Here is a 27,202-nt window from a genome sequence, read left to right as displayed (position 1 = left end):
ACCAAACAACTTGGCACCAAGTTTAAAAATACATACAGCATATCTAGGAACTAATACTGTATGCACTGAACAACTTGAAAACATCTGTACCATTTATGATTATAAATTGATCAGCCTAGGTGTTACCACTGTATCAGCTTACCTAAAAAGCAAGTCAGGGTGCCCTGTAAAGTGGAACTTTGGACAGCAGAGGATTATTAAAATAGATACAGAACTCATAATTTGAAAGCAGTTTATTTGCATTTATTTTATGATTGTTCAAGCGTGAAGGTGTTACTCCATGCTATTATTTCTGGGAATGTAAAATGCATATGTAGTTTCAAATGTTTAGAAGACTAGGAAGAAAAGAAAAAGCACACTACACACCTAGGAAGCTGGCTGATAAAGAATAACTCCTGTCTTGAGAGCATTTTGCCCAGTCTTCCTCTGCTGGAAGGTGTCTTCCATGAAGGATCCTCACAGGAATGAGGCTTCAGAGTAAGTGAGTGTGTATATATAGAAACCAAATACTGGGCTAAGCACCTTCCTTCTTCCTCAGATTAACAAGGCAAAAAACCTCAAACCACATGCATTTTTTTGTGCTCTATTTATTTTTAAAGGTAAAAGGTTCATTGGGTTGATTTGAGGGTGTTCTTAGCATGAACAAACGTTTCACAAGCTCTAGTCCTATGAAACTATTCAGTTACATCACGTACCAATATATTAAACTACTTCTGGTCAGTTATATTATAGCTATATATTTTAAGTGGCAATTGTGTGAATAACAAGCATTGCACTGCTTTCGCCTGGATAAATGCACTTGATGTTATGAGAAGCTACATGTTCTCCAAAGCCTACAGGACAGACTTAGAAATGGCTTGTTTTGGGAAGGAAGAGTAGGTAAGTCAAATGCATTAAAAAAGAGCAAAATACTGTTCTTAAATCTCCGTTGACTTCTGTAGAATACCTGGACTTACGTACACAAATACCCTTCTAAAAAGACGTAGTCAGAAAGTAGTAATTTGGCTTACTATTACTCCCTAACGACACAGAAGAGAGGCAGCTGAAGACTGAGACACTGACATCTAGTGGCTGCCATGCAAGAGCTACCATTTACAGTTTACCGCTCAGGGTAAGACAGACTACTAATATAAATCACTTGCGAGGCATTTCTAACTTGCCTGCTACGTTGTTACTAACAGAATTTTTTTTTTTTCCCAAATTTGTCCTAACCCTGCTTTTTAAAACATCATGCACAACTGAAATTCTCTCAAGCGGAAGACTGAAGGTAATCTTTCTGTATGCAGCACGAACATTTGTTCTTCTAGGCTGCATTGACATAAATGAAGGCTGACTGCTTATATAAAACTCTAAATATTAGAGTTTAAGAGAATTTTGCAAGCTTTTATACCCTTACAACTACAAAATAAAATAATATGCTGTCATGCAATACTTAAACGATCTGATGTGATCCAGATATAAATTATATAACTTAATGTACTATTTCCTCCAAAATCCTTGCATCTATTTAGCTCTGATTACAGAAAATACATTAATTTTAGCTGTACATACTCTTTAGCAAATTTTGTTTCAATAAACTTTTACAGTGGCTATGACAAACTCATTTTGATGAGGTAGCATTTAAAAGAGCCCTGTGCGAAGATGTTTGAATAATTTCTGGTAAAACTTTTTTGTGCTTAGGCATTGGGAGACATTGTTGAGAAAGAGAAGACTGTCCTCTGTATACTTGATAACTGATAGCTGGTGAAAGAGGAGAAACAAATGACTGAATAAATTCAGATTTGATGAAAACTAGTCCAATTCCACTAGCCTTGATATCAATGATACTGCATTAATTTACTCTCTTTTTTTCCCCTTAAATAAATGCTACTGAACGCACAAATACATCCAGAGGCATAAATAATTATCATCATTAATGTAAAGTGTCCTTAATCCTATTTCTCCAAAGTGGAAGCCAACTAGTTAAGTCTTTAGGTTTATTCACATTTGTTTTCTGTGAAAAGTGCCAGGAATTGCATTTATAACTACGCTGATTTAGCCGGAATTCACGATACATTTCCGGCTACAAATAAAACTAAAAGTTATAGTCCACCAGTTCATTATTTTAAATAAATAAAACACATAACTGAAGAAGACTAACTGAATTATGATAATCAAACATGAATTATAAAGGCGTCTTCGATTGTTCAATGTCTACTTCAAGTTGCAACATAGCATAAAGCAGCAGCCCTTCCTCAGCAATGCTACTGTTCCATGTCCAAGCACTTCAAGAAGAATAATGAGGAAGTTAATCTCACTGGGAGAAAACAAAAGGCTGGATGTAATCAATCTATACATCTAGGAGTTAAAAATACAAATTTGAAATTTTGGCAATGAGTAAAAAAAGCATAGGTGTTTTTTTGTTTTGTTACAATTCTATATTAGAACAGATCCACAGAACTAACTTTTATAAAAATACAACATACTGCATAAGTTTTATTTAGGGATTTAATTTATATACCACAAATACTGCTTTTAATATAAGTACAATATAATACAGTTTTATGTATGTAGCTGCTGGTGTTCACTTTGGATCACTAACTGAATTGCATGCTGTGCTGTCAAAACTGTAATAAAATGGCCTCTCCAAAGTATAAAATCATGCAAAATCTACATCCTATATGATACAACCAGTACAATAATTGAAGCCAATAGCCTACTAACAGCCTGGACTATCTTCTGAGTTTGTTCCTGAAGCGTCCACAAGTCAGACGTCGTTTTCTTGAGGCAGAAAGGAAGAACTGCAGTTTTGCCTGCAGAGTGTCATCACAACTGTGGAAACCAGCAACAATGTGCACAGTCACCCATCAAGTCTTTATTACCTAATGCAGTTCAGAGCGCACGTTTAGTCCATGTTGACGAGTCTGGGGTTAGGAAGTTTTACGTTTTCCTCCTGTGACTACTGGTCGTGCATATTCCACAAAATCATCTATAAGAACAGGCCACGCTCCTAAGGAGAAGCCAAGCAATTTAGAAATTAATGTATTGTTACTAGCAACAAATCGGTGTAGTCTCCAAATACAAAGGACTCTGCTCTTCCTAAAAAGGTTGGACTAGATGATCCCTGAGGTTCCTTCCAACCTGTGATCAGAAGCTCACCTTGACTTTTCTGGCCTAGTCTGGCTTTAACATGCATGACATGATAAACACTTGAAAAAGAGGACCTGACTAATAAATTTAATATTTGACTCTCTTCTTGTAGCAATAGTTATTTGCGCAAACAAAATGTATTTAAAGCACAACCCACACCACAAAGTTTATAAACATTAGTTGATAGAAAAACTATGGCATTCCTATTAGGGCCATACATAACTCTAAAATAGCAATTGCCGCATTAGTAACAGAGCGTAATTGCTTTTAGGCTAGTTCAAAAAAAAGGTAATGCTCATGTACACATTCTTGTAAGTAGAAGAATTACTATTTCCTTGCAGTTAGCAGCACGTCTATACAAAAAATACAGTTTCACTAAGACTTTTGGAGCACAGCAGGTTCAAACAGCACGTGCTACATCATGGTGTGACAGTACCTTTACTTCTATTTACGTATTACAGCAAATTAGTTAACCTTCTTATCATGACTGTTTTGGCACTACATTTGCAGCTAAAGCTCGAAGGGCAAACAAATTAAGACATACAGTAACAGTGTGTTCTGTTGTTCATTTATAGCAATATTTTAATTCTGCTGTACCAATTTTTGAAGATATTCAAGTACTGCTTACCTTCTTCATCATAGTTGGACATATCATCTGCAATCATATTTCCAAAGTCTAACAAAAGATTCCAAGTATCTTTTGGAATTGATCTTTTATGATGCTCCTATAAAGGAGAAAAAACAATACTGTTCAATCCAAACCGTTTTCAAATTCCACAGTAGTATTTTATATTGACATATATAGAAATACACGTTTTACAAGTATTACTCAGAGCTTCCAAAGGAAGCTACAAAATAAATCACAAGTACAGAAGGCAAAAAAGTGTAAGAAGTCTTTGACAGTTTTTTATGTCTTCCATTCTGCTTTTAGGGTACGTGTTCCTAACTTCTTATGGAAAAGAATAAACCAAATGCACTTTATACCTCTATTTAATGGCATCCATTCCAGGTTCTCTCAGCTTTTGAAGTTAGCACTCCCAAGAAGAGAGAGTGTGTGTGGAAACACAATTACTAGCTGTGAGCTGTAGGATCAAGTCAGACCATTCACATCTCCCTTCATGTGTTGATACTGCTAAGTTACCTGAAGATAGCAGGGGGGATTAATAGGGAATTATATTTCAACACCTAGGTCTGGCTGCAGCAAAAGGTTGCAACTGCATGGAAAGACTTGATTGGTGAAGGGTTGGGTTTTTTTTGTGTTTGTGGTTTTGGTTTTGTGCTGTGGGGTGGGTTGGTTTTTTTTTTTTTTTTTAAGCAGTAAACCCTAAAGTATTGAGAAGAACAAATTACATTTCAAAAATCTGGAACTTGATCAAAATGAGATTGATGTCCAACACAAGAGCAGATGTGTCCTCTCACCAAGCCAAATGTCGTATCTTGCAAAAAAATATGACAAGCAAACATACCTTCTAAAAGAGGTTCCTTAAACAAAACTTAACACCCCCAACTCCCACCCCCAAAATCCTAGAGTCCTAAGTTGCTTCTTTCTTAGGTTGAATTTTTTAATCTAAACACTTCTTCTAAAGTAAACATTCAGGTAAATATTTGGAGCAAAGTAAGACACTTCATATTTATATATATAGAGATTATTGCTTGAAGTAGATACCTGCAGAACTGTCTGTTGTAACAAACTTGATCACATAGCCCAGTGGAGAAAAAAAAAGTTAGGTCTTTTCTTCAGTTACATTATAGATCTGAATTTGGGTATGTTAAGTGTAATAAGGCAATTAAAATGTGAAATATTTTTCACACGTTGTCTTGATTAAACTGATACATTTTTCACTGAATAAAATACCATCCAAAAATTTAGAAAAAACTTCATAAAATATTTCAAAAAGTATACAGTTTCCCTATTAAGCATCAGTGATTATGAGACAAAATACAGACTTCTTAATTCTCCCAAACTACAGATAAAAAGATAAATTGAAGGAAAAAAATCAAGATAAATTAGACATTATGTAGCATTATTTAAGGTATCTTTTTTTGCAAGTACATAGAAATGCAGATGTAGAAACATGGATGAATTAATCAGGTCCTCAGTAAGAATATTTTGCAATTTCTAAAGTTTAATTTATACATCTTTATGCTACTGCCCACAGAATTGCACTGGTAACAGAAAACCATCAAAATCAGTTCACAACTATTATCTAAAAAATGAGTCAAAATAATTACTCAGGCAAGAACTTTCACTTAAAAAGAAAAGTCTCTCAGGTTAAGTCAGTCATAACAGAACTGACATTTAAAAAAGACTGAGTTTATGCATTAATACCACAAAAGGCAGAGCATGGTAAAACACATGGTTGACAATAATCAACCATGCTACAATCATGGCTTCATTTCATGCAGAAGCTTTCATAAGTAGGAGGATACAGGATCAAGGAAGCAGAATGCTCTAATGCTTTGCTACATCTTTTTGCATTCTTTTCAATTAGAAAATTATATGGAGAAGATTTAATCTGGCTTGATTTAAGACTATTTTATATCAGTTTTCAACAAGGAAGAAGTTCAAAGGAAGTATTCAGACATCCTGTCTTTTTCTTTATTATAAGCACGCAGCCGACAAACCAGATTACTGTGGACTAAGATAGCCAGGAAGGAATACGGAATGTACTTACCAACAAAAATTTATTCCAAAGATCTAGAAATTTAAACCTTCCTGATAAGACTAAATTCCAATATGCAATTGCCATTTCTAGATCTGCAAGAGACAAAGCAGCACATAAGTATTACAGATTATTATATGCAATAAAGTTCTTACGGGTAAAAAAATAAATGCTACATCCAGTATATTATGATACAAATGAGTAACACTCTTAAAATCACTACAGAAATTATAAGGAACTGTTTTCTACTCTCACTGACCAAAGAGGCAGAAGACAGCAGTAATGGTATAAATTGTGTACTGAACATCTCGGTCATAAAGACTAAAATCTTTTTGTCACAATCCAGCAGTTCCAGATTAAAGCTACTTTCAATCTACAGAAACAGAACAAAATAGTTATCAATAACTGCCTACAAATTAAAAAAAAAAACTGCATAAAGACAGCAAATAGTGATAGAAACCCAAACATTTAAGTCTGCAGGTGCCAATTCCTCTTAATTTATCACATTTTAGACACATTTGACGTTAAAGAGAATTTAAGGGCATTAGGGGATTAAAGAAAACCAAAACAAACTTGTCTGGGGCATGATATTCTACAGCACTGCTTACAGCGGATTCGCTTCTGGAATCCTTTAGCTAACACCTACACCCAATACTGAAAATAAAAGTCCAAGAAAGCAGCCCTTATTCTGCACCATGACCATGGATCTGAGAGCAGAGCTCAGCTTGTGCATGCCAACAGGAGGATGCAGTGTTGCCACACATTCAAGCGGAAAAGTAGGAGCAATATTAGATGCAGCGTAAGGGTAGAAGGGATGTTTTCTTGAAGGCCTGTTTTCATTCTCAGCAACTCATAATACCTAATGGCTTCTCTGCTTGGTCCCACAGGCAACAGCATCAAATGTAAGCATACTGCCGTGCAACCACAAAATAAAGCACAGCCTTTCTTAAACTACAAAAAGATTTCAGTTTGCGCTTTCAGTGAAAAGTAAGTAAAAACAGAATATGAAACTTAATAGAAAGCATTGCCATAGCAGACAGATGGATGCTTGACCTTGACCTACAAGAAAGGAGCATGGTATTTCAAATTGTACCTATCACATTACAAAACAAAGCACACACTGTCACCTGAAATCAAGTTTCAAGTCTGAAAGAGATGTTCCAGATTTTACCATAGCCAGCTCCCTACAGTTTGTATCATAGAGGGCTAGGGCCCAGACAAAGTCTAAGAGTTAAGACGTAGAGAAGTGCAGTACACCTGTACCTAGCTATATAGAGACAGGGCTGCCAGTGTTTGTTCCACTGTGATCAGAGTGCTTTTCAGTACAAAACTTGATTATTGCAAAATTGTATTTAACACAATGCATGTGAAATTCTATCTTAATTAAGTTGATACTTGAGGGGAACATTACATGTGCATGCAAATCGATTTTCCCACACAAAGATACAGGAATTATTTGTTATAATGTACAACAAAAGCATATCCTGCTGAGGATGCCGCTCTGTAGTGGCTGAAACCGGTCCATGCTGGAGCTGCTCTCCCCATTAAGCCCACTGAGTGAAGTCCTGATCATGGTTAAAATTAGCTCAAAGGAAAAAAAGAATTTAAAAAAGTAGATCTTCCTCATCCAGTTCACTGCAATCACACAAACTAATGGATTAACACAATAGATACTTGAACAAAAGGACTAGATGGGACTATCACTTTTGGTAGTGGTGCCAGCTTACGCAATCTTCAATTATTTGAGAAAACTAGGCCTTCAGGTGTGCTACATTCTCAGGGGATAGGGCTACACTTTTGTTTGAAGACAATTCCCTACCTAGGTTGAAAAGCAGCACTGGAGGACAGAAGAGAGGATTTTTCTGCTTTAAAGGGAAGACCCAGTTCCACAGAGTTCCAGTTCCACATTAGGATGCTGATAGTAGTATCGATAAACAGAAATGTTGTGGAGTTTGTGTGTCTGCTACAATTAGTGCAGCACTAAAAAGTAAAAAAAAAAAAAAAAAAAAAAAGACCATGTGCCATGGGAGTTCTGCATCCCTACAGGAAGATGCTTTTGCAAGGTATGGATTTCTTAGGCAGTCTTAGGAATACTTATTTTCATGCTGCATAGATACAAAGTCATTATTACAAATAAAATAAAACCAAACTACAATTTTAAAAATATGCTTGTTTGTAGCCCAAAAATGTGCTTCCCACATTATAGACTAAAAATGCAAGTTTTCTAAATGGAAAGGAAAAGACAGATGCATGAATCTCTGGAAACTAACACCTAAGCAAGGACCTGTTTAGAAAAGACTTCACTGCAAACTTCCATGTTCACGTCCAAAACATAAAATTGCTAGACAATTTTGTCTAAAGAACATAATAAAAATACCACATCATATACTGTAAAACTCTTTGAACTTTCCCTTCATCCCAAAAGATTTTCAGTGTCAATATGTAGTGAGTGTTGTATGTCATGCAGCCCCTTCAATATAATGGCTTTATAGTCCAAAGTTTTTGCATACACTGAAACAAAGCTTCAGTATCTAGATATTAAGCTTTGTGGATATCTAGGCTAGTTGCGGCTACATACAGCATCTACAAAGCTTTCTGAACTAAAACCTAAAGAACCGAGTCACCTAAAAGTGATACCAATTACCAACACAAAATTATTAAAACTAAAATTACTAAAATAATTTAAAAAATATATACCATATCTAAGTAAAACAAGTTCAAGACAGAGGAAAAGGTTAATAAAGTTTTAATTATTTTAAACTTTTTGCTAAATAAGATTTATTATATACACATGTTTCAATATGTTTTAATAGTTCTTTACACTTTTGAATTATTTAAACAATCAGCTTTTCACAATCGGAAGTAAAGCATTTTGCATGTAGTATGATCTATTCTGAAATATTAAAGATTCATTCTAAAATTGTTTTTAAACAACCCTCAGCCTCTTCTACCCTGGCTGAAAACTTGAAGTGATAACAAATTAGCACAATTAATGCAGGAGACATTCATTATCAGTTAGACAGCCTGTGTCTACTCTCAAGATTTGATCAAATGCTTATTTTATTAACAACAAAAAAAACATTATTAGATTCTTGCATGAATAAAAAAAAAAATCAAATTAAGTTCCTCATTCCTTTGCTATGATTTTGGGCAAGGGCAATGAAGTCATTGCACATAAGTAATGAAGGAAGTGAGAAAACAGAAAGATAAATCAAGATATCAAGGAATTGGCTGGAGAGTAGGATTTATGAGGAACATGAAATGAAGTTCATTTAGACCTGCTGTGCCAAAACAGCACTCTGGGACTGCAGCACTCACTTGTCATCCTCTGCCAAACAGAACTTTCCAGCTCTCACACTGCCCTACCAACAGGGCTGTTCATGCAGTCATGTTTGAAGCTGTCAGATGTTAAAACTAATTCATGTAAATTACTGATATAATGTAAAAGAAAAAAAAAGGGCTGAAGGCATTACACTGGCCTCCTAATGACATTTTAAAATCTAAGGTACTTCCAAAAATACTTTAATATTAGCCACTGTTGTGCTCATTAATTCCTAATTAGCATATTAACTAGGTTCTGTACATTATTATGTAGACTCTATCACGTTTTAGAGCTTGGAAGCAAATTATTTTAATTTCATCTTTTGAGATTAACTGATTATCCCAGTATTGCATTCTTCTTCCTTTACTGATGTTTAATCTTCTTATCAATATTACAAAGCTTTGCTACTTTATAGGCCATCTCTGCAAGACTTTGGGCAGTTTCTTGTAAGCGTCAGTTCTCACCACGGAGTTTTATTCAGAGTACTCTCTCAAACTACATGGGCAGCATTTGTTTTTCCAAAATAACAGGATGCATCACTGTACCCAGTCCATCTACAGACACAAACCAACAAATTAGTAAAAAATGTAACAAAGCTTGTAGGAGGAAAAAAAAATTACTTTTATTAGACCAGTTAATAAGGATGGGAAAAGAAAAAGTTTTGGAAATGAAAATTTCAGAGCCAAGAGCCCCTTTGTTTAAGGCTTTCTCTCCCCAATGCTTTAACCAAAACTTATAGAGTATATAGCTTTGAAAACAGAACAGTAGCCAAGAAACTCTCCTGTTCCCAACACCGCACAAAAAATTAATCTAGACAGATGCAAGACACAGATCTATTTTATCATTCAATTGCCTTGTAAAAATATATGTACCCTCTGTAAGAGACTGAACTTCAGATGTTTTCTTTATAGTCATAATATTTGCCCTAAAGAATCATTTGGTTGATATTCTTTAATCTCTTTCTTCCTGTGATCACAGTGAGAAAACAGGCAAACACCATATTTCTGTAAAGTTAAAACAAAGACTATGTTGCACAAAATTATTTTGTTTCAATATATTTCCTGGACACTGTGCTGAAACTGGTGCCGATGTGGGAACAGTGGAAACTGGTATCAATCTATCTCAACTATTGTACTATCACACTACCTGACCAACAAACATCAAATGAATACTTGCAAGATTCAGTGAGTTACTTGATTCCTTGTTCCCTCATCTCTCAATGATTTTAAGAGTCGTCTTTGGCCTCCAAATTACTAAGAACATGGACAAAAGAATTAGTTTCTTTCCTAATCAGAATGTTTTCTTCTTCTACAAACAAAACCCATACAGCAAAACAACATGAAAATACCATCAGGATTCAACCTGCCAAACTGCCAAAACTTAGAGCAAAATAGCCCTTATCTGCAATTAAGAGCCCCCCCCGCAAAAGGAAGAGAGAAAGGGAAAAACAGTTAAGGGGTATGATAAAAATAATGGAAGTGGCTAAACTCAGAATCCAGCTGAGTTGGATCCATTCACCCCTGCAAAGTCATAAGCAAGAGCTTCCCAGTGATCTACATTAGGGGACATATAACGCGCAGTGTCAGAGTTAAGTCCCTGTGGTGGACAGGGAAGAGTGGTGAAGCACACGGCATTTGGATTTCAGAAGAGCCCTGCAGGAATCGGGGTCTAACTGTCTATTAACTCTATCTCAACATCTGCTACACTGAAGCTGGCTGACTTCATGCAGAACCTTTCATGCTTATTATCTTGAGCATCAACTGCACAAAAGCAGATAAACTGCTTCTGAATGTGAGCTAGGCTTAGAAGAAGATAGCTATCTAAACATCAATTTGAGTGCAGCCTAATGAACCCAATTGTAGCCAGTTTCAAAATTTTTCCGCCTTTGCAAATCTCTCCAAGTACAATTCAGATAAACTACAATGGATGACAAAGTTGACTGGATATACATTTCCCAAGTAAGAACCAAACATGAGTAAATGAACCAACAAGGCATTACTAGAACTAGCAGTTATGTCACACTTTTGCTGCTACTGTTGGCATTTTTTCAGCAGGACACCCTGTTCTGTACTAAGGTTCTCTTAAATTGCTGAAATTTTCAGAAAGAAAAATATGAATAAAGCAAGGACCATACGCACAGATCAAGGCCATTGAAACACCTGAAATACAGCATTCAGAGACCTCTTCCAAAGCAAACATGAAATTCATTTATTGAACTCCTTCAACTTCTTCCATCCACTTACTCCTGCAAACACCCTACAAATGGATCAATCTAATTCTTCATTGAAATTGGAGGAAATCTTGATAACTAGTTGGGGAGGGGACAGTGGGGAGATATCCTTCCCTAATGTCTAAGTGTCTCTTCAAAGAATCTTGAGATACTGCTATGATGAAAGCCAAAGGTGATGTTGCTTCAATTAAAAAGAGCACATTATACTCATCTGCTCATAGAAGATGCAACCTCCTTGAAGTCCACATACCAGATGCAAAGATAGTCATTCTTCTGGTCTTGAGGTAATATTTGATTCAAGTCTGAATGCTCTCCTCATGTATCATCTCTTGCTTGATCCCAGGAAACTGGCAGAGAGAAGGAAGCACAACCTTTTGAGCCATCAAGCAGGCGAAGGGACCAAAAAGGAGTGATGAAGGGCCAAATCTGCTTTTTGTTTCCATGTTGAAAGTCGAAGACCATGAAAGATTGCATTAGGTTACTCCATGGTGCTGAAACAAACTGTAGTAAACTCCTGAGCTTGAGGAACCTCCTGAACACGTCTTGTTGGGGCTCAAATGGAGACCCATTAAGAGACTCACAGTCGGTATCAGGTTAAAAAGAATTAAAAAATAAAGAAAGCTAGAACTAAGGCCTTGTTCTGAGCTTGTACAGTGTCCCTAGAAATCTGATCTGCTCTGCGTACAACATGACAAAAGATCTACAACCCTATTCTTTAGTACAGTAATCAACCAAGAGCTAGGATGCAAAATTTCACTCAGACTGCAGTAGAGGGAGTAGAAGGTGAGATAAACCTCTTCATATCTGCACCATGCAAAACAAAGATTTATTGTACTAAATACAGTAGTGAGGAACATGAGAGAGCAGATTAAACAGAATCAGTTATCCGTAACAATTCTTTATAAAAGTCTCCTGGCAAACCAGACCTTAATAAACTGCACCTTTTACATTATCTCAAAATATATACAAAATACTCAGATAAAGTTTAATATATCTAAATATGACGCTTCCCAGCTCCAATACACAGCCATTGAGAGGGCACTGCTGTACTGAAACCTTGCTATCTTTTTTCCCCTGAATTCTGTCCACCACTTACAGAGCAACAGTCTTAACAGTTATAAGCACCCACCTTTTTCTTAGATAACAATCAAATCTATCCAGACACTTGACAGTTGGGTCCCGAGTAACATTAATCAGAACATCATTTTCTGCTTAAAGAAAATCATGGTACATCTTATGCAATATGCTTTTGCCTCCTGCACCTCACTACTTACACGAGCTTCACCTAGGGGGACTGGTACTACTTCTACTTCTTTAAACAGCATGTGTCTGGACTGAAGGATACTACTTGACAATATTAAGCTGATAAAAGTAAATGGAAACATTCAAGTTGGATGACACTATAGAGACAGAAATACTGCGGATTTAAAGAGAAATAAAAATTCCCTAGTATCACCACATGAACTGTTGAAAAGAGACTCCTATAAAAGGCACTCCTATTTCTAGGAATGCGTATCAGTGTACTGAACTCTGTGCCTATTTTGTGGAATGACAGAATAGATGTAACTTAATTTATTGGAGAGGATTCGTCCCATCTAATTACATGAAGGCAGAATTTCTCACGTAAGTTTTGAGGGGAACTGTAGAATGAGAAGAAATTAAAAAGCAATGGAAGACTGGCTGTTTTAAAAATAACTAAAACACAAAACTGCACACACACCCCTCCTGCCGGACCGCTTTCCTGGAGCGAAATCCACTGCATCGTGAAGACAACTGTGTCTGGTATCAGCAAAATTCTATCACCAAGAAAACTTCCAAGAAGGGCTTCTGTACCTTCCCACTCCCTCCCTTATGAATGGCGGCTCCTGTAGTAAAAGATACTACACAACCTGCTGATATCTCCCAAAACAGAAGTGTTTGGGATACACGGAGATTTTTTTTCCAAGATATGCTCCACACAAAAAGGTTCAATAAAAACTGACAGTAATCTCAGGAACAACTTTTAGAAATTCAGTCTGAAAGCACTGGTGCCCAAAGTGAAGCCAGCCATGGTGCAATTCATCTCAGTATGCTGAAGCAACCTGAGACTGCTACCTACCATCTTTGAGACTTCACAGAGGTCAAAGGAGGTTCTAGAAGAATCTCGGTGGCTCTCTGCCAAACTGGGAGAAAGTAACTCATCCTTGGGGGTCAGTCTCGTAGCTAACACTGTCCAATACTTAAGTAACTCAGATGATAAAATAACTAAAACCTTTATTAAATCTGCAACTCATACAAAGCCTGAAGAAAGTGTAGCATGGTAGAGGACAGGATTAGAACTAAAAGTTATTGGGACAAATTGGAAAACTACTTGGAAGTAAATAAGATTTCATTAGAGAAGTGCAAAGTCGTATAGCTAGTGAGAATAATCAGCTGCAGAAATACAAGATCAGAATTAACTGGGTGCATTGCAGTTCTGCAGAAACCCAGTAAAATAACAGATCACAAACTGCAGACTGTATCAGTTTTATAAACATAAGCAAACTTAATAATGGGATGTAAAACAAGGAGCAAAGTAGCTAAGGCACGTGGAAGCTAGTTTGTTTGGGTACTACAAGACAAGAGGAAGTTAGATCAATTGAACTGCAAAGGAAAAGAGTTGAAGATACATTTCCAACATCAGAGAGTTGGAAGAAAAAAATTTGCAGAGTAGTTGGTTTCACTCAGTCTAAAGACTAAGGGAAGAGGCATACATAGTTGCCAAATACCTAAAAGGTTGTTACAAACTCTAAGGAAACACCTTTTCTGTATATTTACTCTGGATGGGACAAGTATTGAACTGAAGAATTCAGGAACAGAGATTTAAGTTACATGCTAGAAAAAGAAAAAAAAAAATCTAAGAATAGGTTTGAGCAAGCACAGGCATAGATGTATGAGACCTGTCATCAGAAATTTAAGATTATATTATGTGAAGGCAGTGGCTCCCAAACTTTTCCAGACAGAGGGCCGCTGCCAATCAGATCTCAGCTCTTGCTGGTAACTACTGAAACTGAAAAGGCAAGTTAGCCTGTGTTGCTAGCATACCACTGAACATTTGGTTAGAAAACCATCTGCAAGGCATGGTTTTGGTAGACGTTGATCCTGTCTGGCACAAGGGAATACACTTTGTAAGTGTGTCTCTGCCTTAAATTTAAAGACCACCTGGCATATTAAAAAGCAACCCATGAATCACTGTATTTCCTGATGTTGTTCTGGGGAAATGGGGCAAAAAAGTAATAACTGCTGCTTATCACTTCTTAAAACAGCAGAAATAGATTTTTAAAAAAGTAATCTGAAACATATTAAAATACAGATACAGCAGTGCACATGACTCATAACCAAAGCATCACTGTTTGGACATTTTAGAGATATTTCAGTAAATTCTTTAGTTTCAATATGTTAAGATAATAAACATTAAAATAATTGCATAAATGAGTCATCTTTGCCTACAGACATTTTTCTGGTGAGCTCTATTCTCAAGAGTTATTTGTGTTAAAAAAAAGAGACGCATTAGCACTTAGCCTGAAGGATCCAACAGAAGGATCACTCTATTTATGCCTTCTTTTACAAGAATTTTTTATTAACAATCTGTTAAGAATAAGAATTTCCCATTTGTCACTGGCACTATGTCAATTTGCTTAGTTTTCAAATAGGCATATTCACAGGTCATGTGTATACCTGAGAATCAAGCAATATTCTTTTAGCCTACAGATCACTCCCCTAAACAATGAGTGCAACAACAATCAGACTAAGTGATTTAAGCTCCGAGTCTAATAGGAGGAAGCATTGGATACTTCACACCCCAGAAAAATCACATTAAAATATTTTGTAATTGAAAGTTTGGAAAGAATTCCTTTGATTATTTCTACCTCATTAATTGAAACCATTCACTTTTATCCCTACTTGACATAAATCACAGAATCGTTAAGGTTGGAAAAGATCTCTAAGATCATCAAGTGCAACTGTCAACCCAACACCACCATGCCTCCTAAACCATGTCCCGAAGTGCCACGTCTACATGTTTTTTTAACGCCCCCAGGCAAGCAGTATTGTGGGAGCATGTCACCAGAAACACTTTAAGGCAAGCAGCTAGTGCAGTAGCTTAGCAGCATCCTATACTTAGGCAGCGCTGCATATCGTCTAATGATCGTGTGGGGAAGAAGGGGAGGTCAACACCTTAAGATGACCTAGACAGAGCTAGGTAGAGATTTATACCAGCTCATTTGGTAACAAATCTGGCTGTACATTCTGTTTAACTATCTGGACTGAATTCATAAAAGCATCCTGATCCAAGGCTCCAAACTGAGTAACAGAAGAACAGACTTTGTACATGGATGAGAAATTCCCACATCTCCTAGACAATAGAGGGCACAGTCACTGGAGCACAAATATCAAACGCATCTACATTAGTTGTGAAGAGAGGGAGGGAAGATGGGCAGTTTCTCATTCTAGGAAAAAATACACAGTGTATACAGAGAAGAGGATGTAAAATAAAAAAGCACCTAGGCCTACATTAAACGTAGCTGAAGCAAGTAGAATTCTCAGGTCGTACAGACCCCCCTGTAAGATAACTGACTGTTTTTTTTCCTTGCTGAACAACAACAAACACAACTCTTAGAATAATCGCAGCAGGAAGCAGTATGTTGTACACGCCAACCTGTAATTTTTTTCCTCCATCTCTCTGGTCCCCTGAATATAATGGCATTCCCTGAAAAGATTCCAACTCCAAACCTATAGTGTTAATTTCTACTCAACCTATAGTGATTCAAGTTCACGCGAGACAGAAATATGGTGTATCTCCACTGAAATAAAAGCAGTAGCACCTGCTTATATTTAATACCTAGAATCATCTTAGCAAAACCAGAGTCTGACGAAAAAGGTCACCAAAATACTGCCATGTAAGAACAAAGCACTGAGAAACAGTATTACCGGAATTATTAAAATTCCTGAAAACTGAAATCAGTAACAGTTCTAATCACCTCTTTCTACAGTTTGTTTTAAGCTTAACTTCCAGTTGTGCACTTCTACTTTCCCTGCTAATACTTGAACTCTTAGTGCAAGACAGCCAAAAAGTACCATTCTTACACAACGGAGAAGACAGGCTTACAAATGAAAGGGCCTCCATACCAAATAAACAGAAGTAATGGAAAACGAGTAAGTTTCATTTTTCCACCTCATGTCAAATAAACAGTACATTCAGTTCCGTAATCTGGGTTGGGCTGCCTTCCCCCCTCCTCTCTTTTTACAGGCTTAGGTGAAAAGCTTTTGAGACATATTTCCCAAGTACGTGAGTTTCGTGTTGGAATGCATCCAATTAAAACAGGAAGCTGTTTGTAATATTTCTTTAGGTATCCCATAAATTCCAACCTCAACTGTAACTGCCTTTTCCGCAATCTGAATGTACTAGGCTTTTTAATGAAGACAGGCAAGAAAATGTACAACTACTAAGGCACTTCAATTCCAACCAGCTTCACAGAACTACAAGACCGTTTCATTTTTTGTGTCTGGAGGGGTGGCACGTGACCCATGAAAGATTGACATATGTAATGAAAAATTAAATTGGTGCAAAAAATAAAGAAAAATGGAAAGTTGTCCACAGTTTAAAAGAAAAAAAAAAAGGCACTGGGAAAGACAAGATATTATTCAAAGTAATTCCCAAGAAAGAACGTGGAACAGACGCCTCTGGTTGAAACAGTCTGAATCAATATTCTGCTCTTCCTCTCACTACTCTTCCAACAAGTTTTGAGGAAAAAAAGTATTTATTAACGTGCTTGCCAAGTAATGTAGACAGTGAGTAAAAGTGGCTATACTAATTAAAAAAAAACAACAACCAAACAGCAAACATTTCCTCTTACCCACAGCACACAGAACAGTGATGATGGTGATGGTACGGTGCTACTCTACACATGAAACAGTTTAATTCCTCCCTACACAGTGTCTTTTGAAAGTGGACATAAATTTCAAAGGATATCAGATTTCATCTTATTTTTTTTAATCTACTCACAAACCTTAAATATTTTTGATTTGAAGATAATAAAACATTGGAATTTAATTGTCATAGCCATTTTACTCCAGCAATACAAGGCATGGATTGGGACAAGTCTCAAACTTTATAAAGAATAATAATTTAATACTTTGTAAACTGTATGTGTATTTCTATTCACTAGCTTTGAATCAAGTCCATAATATTATTTTTCTAAACTTTACATAACAGCTGTGAGATAAAACTAAAAATTCTTAGAAGAACAATAACTTTTGCCCAGTTTTCTCTCTTTTTGAGCTGATACAGATGTCTTGTTTCAGTTGTTCTGAACAAAATGGAAAACACAAGGAGCTCACTACCTCAGTCTCTTTAAAAAAAATAAAACTCTGACAAGTCTCTAAGAACTGCAGGAACTTCCTTTGACAAGAGGAGAGAGAATGTCAATACTAGCAGAAAAACCCATTAAATTATCTGTACAGAGAGGACATAAAGAAGAGATGAATTGAAAGAAGATGGGAAAGACAAGTCAGTGAAAGAAATCAACAATGAATTTACTATACAATCATCGATGAGAAAACTGTATTAGTGGAAGTATTTGGAATTTACTTCATTCTCTGTAGATATTTTCTCAATATTTTTTTCTACTTACCTAGACCTTTTTGTCCAGGGTTTTTAGCAAAGTTAAAAGTAAACTGATAAAAATCTTTGAACTTTGTTGGATCCTTTAACTCTTGTTCCAGTCTCGGCAATAGAGCTTTTAGTTTTTCTGTGGTGTCACACCTGTTCAAAAGAGGTTACGTTATCTGTAAATATTTAAGATTTCTTTTTACTTTTTTTCCTCTTTTTTTTTTTCTTTTTAAGGTTTAATTTCAGAGCAAAATAAAACAGTAGTTAAAAATAGAGTATCCTTCTGGATAGCATTATTAAAAAATTAAACACTCATATGCCTTTACTAAATTATTTGAAGTGGAACTTATATATAGGCATCTATTAAGTTCACAAACCAAACAGAATTCAGTGGCTTAGCTTCTTTTCTCAGTCTCTTCATGAGTTTATGAACTCAAACAAGAGATGTTATTCTGTTCTTAAAGAACACATAAAACTCACTGAAATCTGCTAACCTTTCCCTTTTTATAGCTGTTTTAACACAAGGCTGGTGGTTTTTGATTTAATCTAGACAGACATTACTTATTCCCTGCTCTACCTCAATGAAGAGCTGCATACTACGTTTACAGTTAACATTAGAGGGCTTTCCAACAAAATGAACTATTATTTGCAGTCATCCTCTCCCCACTATAAAACACTTGCAGATGAAACCCAGGGAAAAAATGAGCCTTTGACAAGAGCTTGAAGCAACTTGATAAACCCTTTAACAGCCTGGCACAGGTAAGCTAAGATAGAATCAAGTTACTGAGATTCTAACAGAAACATATCCCTTAATAACATAAGACTGGAGCATTTTCAGTGAAAGCACCTGAGCTGATGAGATGCAATTTTAAAGAAAAAGGGTTTCCCTCACACCAAGGAATCAAAGGAATATTCAAGGTTTATAGGATATTACCAATATTTCGAATTGCACCTAGAAACTCAAAGCAAAGGAAACGGGTTTCAAAGAAGCAGCTATCATAACTGATATCTTGCATGCAAAAGTTCTCAGTAGCTAAATGTTTGTATTTATTCTAGAGAGTCAAGAATTATTTTATTAAATGATAGATAACTATAGCAAAATCCATAAAATGCAGATGCAGTTTTAACTGTCTTGCACAGTACAGATAAAATTACCTTTCTGGCATCGAGCAGTACCTGGTGGATAAAAGATAAAGAATTCTGCCAACAGTCTTCAGCTGACATCATCAGTTTCATGGAGACTTGTCAAGTTAACAACAGGGACAAATATACCTTCCCATACGTACCCTAACGGTCCTATATGAACTAAGCCTCAGGGGATTTATTTTCATTCAAATTTTCACCGATGTTCAGTGCTAAAAACCACAGACACTGCACCTCCAGTATGTACAAAATCATTCCAAGCTCTCAATAAGCACTACACCAGTGGCGAGCAGGTATGATCAGATTATGCTCCCAAGAACACAATGATGTGTGTAGAGCCGAAAGAGATAAAAATCACAGACCTCTGTGCAACCGTATCAGAGACAGCCATGAGGACAGAGGATCAACGTGATAAAGTTACAAAGATAAATCCAAGCCAGAAGCCACAGGTGGCTTAGCAAAACCTTCTTAATCAGTTATATCAAATAATCCTGGCATCCTTTAATATAACAGCATGAGCACTTGATTGCTGTCCATGGCTAGAAAATCGTAATTATTCTCATTAGTCTCTACCCAGAGCTACCCAAAAGGACAAATTAAAGCAGTGCACTTCAGATGATATAAAAAGTTATTTCATCACAATTTCTGAATACCCTTACCTAAAAAGGAAAGCTTAGAAAGAAGTCAATAACTGATGAGGTCAGTAAGAACAGACTGCTAGGACTGCTGCTCAAGAAACAACCACCACACTTGCGAGACACTGGTCTATTTTAGAAAAGTATGGATAAGGTGCCATTCTAAGATCAAACGAAATTATTTAGCCACAAAAATATGCACAAGTAATAAACTAATTCTTCACCTGTCTAATGCAATCTCTTTAAAAAAATACTTTGACACCTCTATATATTAGAAATACTGCATCCCTTCCAATGAAAAGTTATACACAAAATATTTTTTATGGTGATAAATGCTTGACTTTATTGCTAAACAGAGGCAACGTGGTTTAACCTCAAAGTCTATTATCTAGACCAGCTCCGTAATCCAGGAAGGAAAAAATGTTTATCAGTTACACCGCAGTCAGACTAAACAACCTTTTCTACTACCAATACCCCCATTTTTTATTTCCATTTCTTATAGATATTCTGTACAAATGCAGTATCTAGTATACTAGGCAATAAGGGAAAACTATGGTTTGTAAAATGGGTGAAAAGAAAAAAGTCGCATTTGGTGGTGATAAGGTAAAGGAAGGAACTGAGGGCTCTTTTCTGCTTTCCTGTTTCTTTTTTGCTTCAACACTGACTAAACTTCTTTTTTACCCCCTTCATACATCTCCAGTCACTTCCAGCTTTTAACAGCACACAGTCCACCCAAAACCTTAACACAACCATGCATATGTTTGTATGAACTACATGTAAAGATCAGCATACCTGTCTGTTTTCCTTGCTGTACAGGTAGGAATTCTTTTGCTTCACCCTTACTGCGGTCATTGTTAAGGCTTTGCAGTAAAGTATCATTTTAAGGAAGGTGGGATACTACTGGCATTTAGCACCTGCTAAGCTTGTCGCCAGCCTTACCAACTTTTTGAAGCTTCACACTTAATTAAATTAAAAATGTTCTAAATGTAAACCGATCTCAGGCCTTATGTTTTGAACTATGCAGAGACGGATACTTACCCCAACTCTGTCATGCCATCAACAAATTCCTTTTTACTGAATTCACATTGAGTAGCTGCCCTGAACTTCCATGCTACAACCAGAACACTGATACTGGCTGGGTCCAGGCTTAAATCATCACAGAACTGTTGAATCCCATCAATGCCAATTTTATTTTCATCTTGTGGGTCTGCAGTTCAAAATACGGAGAGAATTGTAATAATTTACAAAAAATACTTAGAAATAATCATCTGTACAGCTTTGATATGCTGCATAACACAGGTCTTCATTTTTTTCATAAGCTTCATAAACATCTTGACTTGAAATCTAGTGAATTTTAAAAGTACGTTGAAGAGTATCTGTAAATAGATTAAGTATTCTGCAAACTTCCCTGGAAATTGGTTTGCAACTTTTTCCTAAAATCTACAGGTAATGTCATAGTTTTGTCCTCTCTCCACAATGCTCTATGAAAGAGTTGAATTAACCAAGGAAATGCCTGACTACGTGTAAAAACAGTAAGGCTGATAAACACATCAAAATTTACAATATATTTATTGGTTAGCATGTATTAAACATTAAAAGAAAACCAAACCAACCAAAAAAAACCCCAACCCAACAAAACCACAGATATTGTTTAACACAAAACCAAAAACTCAAAGTGAGCTCACAGTTTTTTTCCTGATAGGGAATATATGAAAATCCACTATAACTGTTTATAGACCATAACTCAAACATTTCTGGTTTTTAATTATAAGTCTGTGAAATGACCAAGAAGTCGCTCAAGCAATACCTTGGCATAACAGGGTCCTAAGCTAAACAATATGTTTCAGTAGTACAATTTACTGCCTTTTTGGATGTCAGAACCACACTTTGTAACTACCCATGTCAGGGTAGATGTCATTGTAGCAATTCCGTAACCCTAACAAAATTAAGAAAAAAAAAAACCCCAAGCCACCAAACAAAGCCCCCTGCATGTAAACTTAAATAACTGGAGGGGAAAAACCCCAGACAACAAACCAAAACAAACAACAACAAAAACCCCACCTTTAGTTTTCAAAGCTCGACATTTTACAACCTACAAAAGTGCCTTTCCCAGCTTTTGATAGGAAGATGTTTCAGTATTTTAGGTTGGGCTACGTAGAAAAGAATCCCTCCAGTAAATTTAAGATTAACACCTTAAACTGATAAGACTTTTCAATCATACTATTTTTTTAAGTCCTTATCCAATAAGTTGATAAATATTTTTTTTTTTTTAAAATCAAGTCTAAAGAAAACTTACTGTTTTGGGTTGGGGTTTTTTTTTTGGGTGTTAAGCTAAGATCTCTTCCACTTTTCCAGCAAATACAGCAAAAGAGATGCTAAATGCAGAGAAGGAGTTAATTTAGCAAACAAAGATTTACACCCATTAAACAAAGAATTACACCCATGCTATAATTGAGGGACCTCTGAGCAGGAATAACAAGTAAACATATCTATTCTACTAAATGCCAGATCTAGTTCTAAGACATGTAAAATCTCTTGTATGTTTGGGGAGTAATTAAAGAACCAAATGCTAAAAGTGCACTAGTGCTGAAATCAGTGGAAAAATTCTGATGAGTTTCAACAAGGACCGTTTCATCCCTATGCTTCACATCATCCAGGTAGATAGGAACAAAAATGAAATTGTCGTTTTGATAGAGTTGCTGGGTAAACAGATAAGAAAACTAACAGAAAGACAGCACAGAAAATGAAAAACCTCTCACCTCAGGTTTCAAATATAGTGCAACCTATGTAATATTCTATAGGGCCTGTAGGACAAAGGAATTCCCTGTTGTTGTGTGGCTGGTGACTCAGGTTTAAGCTACACATGAAAAAAGGAAAGATGCCTAACTATTATTTATTAATAGAAGACTATTTATTAATATTAATAGAAGACTATTTATTGTCTTCTCCCAAACCTTGTGAGCGTTTTGTTCAAGTTTACAACTTTACTTAAGTGTTAAAGTGCAAGAAGTGCAAAGGCATGACGCTAAACAAAACAGGGACGTAAAACTAACTAGACTTCCTTTCACAAAGCCAAGTGGCACAGTTTGCATGCTAGAAAATTATGCATAATAAATAACATTCGTGAATATTTTTCATTTCAGATATTTTTAGTAGCATTTACAAATTTGTACGCATTCTTGATCCAGCAATCTCCAGGATTGACATGCAAAGAGCAAGCAAAAGATTTAGATATGTATTTATGTTATAGATACATAACACAAATCAAAAATTACCCCATAATAATGAAATACTGGAGAATGTCTATACTTGAAATAAAACACATTAGGTAAAGAGTAACAAAAAAAGGTGGAAACGATATCACACAAACAGGATAAAGCATATATAAAACATGCCATATACTGCAATTAGAAAAGTACATAAAATCATTGTTGAGTAATTGTTAAGAGTTCATTTTTTAAAACATGAGATGTAAGGATCTCAGCAGGGGCTGGTAATGATTCCAGCCCGCCCTGCCCTAACGCGTAATGAACAATGCACGCATTCATGTTGGATGGCCACATTTCAGAAATCACTGTTACCTGGATCATGCACATTCTTATAGTTACATGACTACCTTTTCCTTTTATTTTTGCTGTTCTTTTTAACAACGCTGTAAAATAAAAGTAAATGGAAAAGAACCAACTCTGACTTTAATCCACTTCCCCGTGGTTTTCCCTCTAAGCCTCTCTGAAAAGGCACGTCACTTCTGCTGTAATATGCCAGCTCAAAGGGTAAATTAAGGATGGAGTTTCCACTACTAGTTTTTCAGTCTTCTTATTTGACTGTTTTGTCAGTCTCCTAGCTGTAATGTTAACTGAAACATTTTTTATTTTAATGTATAGAAATACTATTATCTTTGAACAAAATTAACACCCCCAATTATTAGCAGAGGAATCATATGCGTTATTTTGCCACACAAAGTACATTGTACATATATTTAATAGCAGCCACTGGCAATAAATCAAGTAAGTTGCATAATAAGATTTACTCTCCTTTCCACCTGTAGGTAGCTGACACTACTTCCTCATGACAGGTTTAATTTCCTATTGTGAATTTACTTTAAACTCTACAGGAGTATCTACAGAAGTTGTGTACTGAACATTAAGAGCATTTAAAACCTTTTTCATTCTTATCTCACTAGCGCAAGCACAGAGTGAGAAGCAAAAGCTAGCAATCTTCCCTTAAAAGCCCTTAAGAATGGCAGAGGGAAAAGCAGAAACACCACCCAAACAAAATAATTATTTAAAAAAAAAAAACCACGACAAAAAAACAAGCCTTACCTTTGTATCGATTATACAATTGTTCCAATTTCTTCCTGTCTACTGAATTTTTCATGGATTCTTTGTAGTACAAGTCTGGGTTCTGGAAGTAGTTGTCTGTTGCCACTTCTAGTTTCCATTCATTCTGCATTAAGCAGTATATAGCAGTCCTTTCACCAGCCTGGGTAAATGCCATAAACTGGCGGACCTTGTCCTTCTGAGACGATTTAAGCTTATGCTTTGGGATGCAAAAGAAGCAGGAAAGCCAATGAAGCTAATCCAGAAGTTTGTTTCAGCATTCTACTACTAACGCCTATCTTTAAAAGGTTTTAGTTTTCTTGTTGATGACAACTTTCACTTCAGAATTACAGGAAGACAAAGCCTTGATCTTCTGCAGTTAAAAAGACAACATTTTCTTCTGAAAATTGAAATCACAGCATCTATGTATACATTTTTAGCAGCACATATTCTGGCAGTAACAAATTTGTATTTCTGCTTTATTGCTCACATATGCACAAGCTTCTCTCTTCTGTAACAGCAGTAAACACAAGTTTCATCATATAACAATATGGTTATCCTCTGAAAACATGCCTAGTGGTTATACAAACACATTACAAAGACACAACTTAGAGATCCTCAGATTCTGTATAAAGTCCTTCATACACAGAGAAAAACTGCTCAACAGTTTTCCTAGTACTTTCTTAGCAAAGTTTAATCATTTTAAGTAATCAGCTGAAAAACGCAGGTGCATTTCTAACACTTTTTTAGAAACCATTGCCAAGAGAAGGCATAGGACAAAAAGAAAATAGATAAAGCAGACATGTCAGAGATTTGCTGAATGTTACAGTGAGATAGAAAGTTGCTGTAAACGTGATCTGAAACTTTAATTAACTCTGAAAAAGATGTTTATATTATTAATATGTTAGACAACAGAAGAGCCTAGTATAGTGATATACAGGAACCAGTAAGATGTTTCTTTTAGTGGCAGCTAATTGCAGCAACCCTATCTACACAACATCCCTAAACTTCTGGAAAGCCCAAGAGGTGGGAACAGGGATTTTATAGGGAGCAAATTTGCTATTAACATAGCTCAACGTTATTCTTTACATGAAGTTGGAAGGAGAAAGGGACAGCCTAAATCAAACTCTGGTTTTTATTACATTCTGATACTTTCCAATTTTGTTAAACCAGACTTAAGACATATTCTGGACCAACAACTAAGCTGAGAAGTTTTTCTGACTTCCTTGCTACTGCTTAAATCATCAGATATAACAGAAAACGTACTGGTCTCTTTAATATCAGGCAGAAAAACTGAATCCTGATTCAGTGAGCAGTAAGCAGTAAACACAGGACCATCTCTAAGTTTACTTGTTATCTCTGGTACACATATGGATGGTTACACTTTCACTACAGATGGTCCTGAGACAAGAAACACATCACATAAACAAGATAAGGACTTTGGTCTTTCCTACAAGATTCTTCAGTTTTATAGAATTAGAAACATGTAAAGCTCCTTTATATACAAGAAGAAACATGTAAAGTGGGAAAAGAGCTGCAAAAATTACTTCAGTGGGTTTTGTCCAGAAAATACTCGATAATCCTTTGACTGCAAGTTCTGCGTAACCTTCCCCCCCTCCCCAATTTTCATTAAGGTCTAACTATGAGAGTCTCTCTGCACCAAAATCTTCCTCAGTTACATAAACTTCTTTTCAGCAACCACCTTCGCTAGGACCACTTCGAAACAGAGGTCTCCCACAACAAAGCCAAAGTAAAACCCACCTCCTCTTCTAAGTCTAATCAGCCAGACACAGGCGTGTTTTCTAGGTCCAAAACGAAACACCGAATTATTTGAAGAATTTGGAGATAAGAAACGCATTCGCCTACCCAACCTACTAACCCTGCCACGTAGCACAGCTTCTCCCGCCGGTCCGCCTGTAACGCCCTGCGCGGCACCCACGGGCTCTCCGCAGGGCAGCGGGGCAAGGTCTGGAAGCCGCGTCTCTAGCACGGCTCCTCTCTGACGGAACCCACGCAAGCGGGCGCGCTTCGCGGCAAGACACGGTTAAGCCACGTCGTAGAAACCCCTCTCAAAACAGCGATGACATCCCACGCCAGACCCCAAGGACGCGCAGGCTGCGGCGGGGACGGGGACGGGGGGGGGGGAACGGCGCCAACCTCACCTCAGCCGCCCTCACCGCCGCCTCGCTCCCGCGGGCGCCCTGCCCTCGCCCCCCGCCCCGGGGAGGGAAACTGCAACCGCACCTTCCCCGCTGCACCTGCCGCCGCCCGGGGCGGGGAGCGAAGGGGGCCGGCGGGAGGGACCCACCCGGTGTCGGAAGGCGGGGCAGCGGGAGCGAGGAGCGCAGGGGCTTCGGCGACCTGCCCCGGCAGCTCGAAGCCCAAAAAAGGGAAAGGTACGCGCCGCGCCGAGCTGCTGCCGCTCGAAATACCCGCGGCGGCGCCCGCCCCGCCCGGCCCCCTCCCCCCCCGCCCCCAGTGACCTTCCCCCGCTCCCGGCCCCGGGGGAGGCGGGAGGGCGACTCCGCGCGGTGTAGCGTCCCGTCCCGCCCCCCCCCGCCGCCGCCGCCTGTCCCGGTCCGTCTCCCGCCAAGGGCCGTGTGTGTGTGTGTGTGTGTGTGTGTGTGTGTGTGTGTGTGTGTGTCCCCTCCAGGCAGGGGAGCGGGAGCCGGCGCTGAGGGAGGGGAGCGGCGGCAAACCGTGAGGTGTGTGTGCGCGCGCGTGTCGTGCTCGGTTGGCTGTCCCGGGTGGTTGTTTGGGGTTTCCCCCGCCACTATACCCCCAATCCCCTAATTTCTCTGCCTCCCTCCCCCCCGCTCCAACAACCTACCATTTTATCACCGGCGCTTTGAGCAACTTCACCGCCCGGCGCCGCCCCTCGCGCAGGCGCGCACGGCTCCGCCCCCGCCGCCTATGGCCGGCCGCGCCGGAGGGACGGGGCGCGCGGGCGCGGGGGACGGAGGGCGGTGCGCGGCCCCGCAGCCCTCCCGCTACCGCTGCCCCGTGGGGAGAGGCCACCCACCTCCACGGGGTTGAGGCGACTACGCCGGCGTGCGCGGAGTGGAGTGGAGCGGGAGCGGGATCGGGATCTATCATAGCCTTCCCCGTGACACGCCGCGGGGAGGCGCTCGGA

The 27,202-nt window shown here is 37.8% G+C and overlaps 1 protein-coding gene across 7 annotated transcripts; it reads right to left on the bottom strand.

The window, feature by feature from the left end:
- Positions 1 to 221: 221 nt before the first annotated feature.
- On the bottom strand, positions 222 to 27,194 carry DCUN1D2 (defective in cullin neddylation 1 domain containing 2). 7 transcript variants are annotated; one of them, XM_064439995.1, is made up of 7 exons: positions 27,092 to 27,194; positions 24,073 to 24,442; positions 20,789 to 20,957; positions 17,995 to 18,125; positions 5,805 to 5,887; positions 3,758 to 3,854; positions 222 to 2,989 (listed from the first exon to the last, which is right to left on the bottom strand). In XM_064439995.1, exons 2-7 carry the CDS (start codon positions 24,245 to 24,247, stop codon positions 2,910 to 2,912), a joined length of 735 nt encoding a protein of 244 aa, XP_064296065.1. In that variant the 5' UTR covers positions 24,248 to 24,442; positions 27,092 to 27,194; the 3' UTR covers positions 222 to 2,909. The 7 variants fall into 7 exon arrangements, with proteins under 7 accessions (XP_064296065.1, XP_064296079.1, XP_064296048.1 ...); XM_064440009.1 differs by having other exon boundaries at positions 24,073 to 24,289; positions 27,092 to 27,183; XM_064439978.1 differs by lacking the exon at positions 27,092 to 27,194 and adding an exon at positions 26,900 to 27,000.
- Positions 27,195 to 27,202: the final 8 nt, after the last annotated feature.

This window comes from Phalacrocorax carbo, chromosome 1, assembly GCF_963921805.1.
Source record: "Phalacrocorax carbo chromosome 1, bPhaCar2.1, whole genome shotgun sequence".
NCBI classification, from domain to species: Eukaryota; Metazoa; Chordata; class Aves; order Suliformes; family Phalacrocoracidae; genus Phalacrocorax; species Phalacrocorax carbo.
The sequence above is the reverse complement of the archived record's forward strand: the minus strand, read 5'-3'. Positions and strand labels throughout refer to the sequence as shown.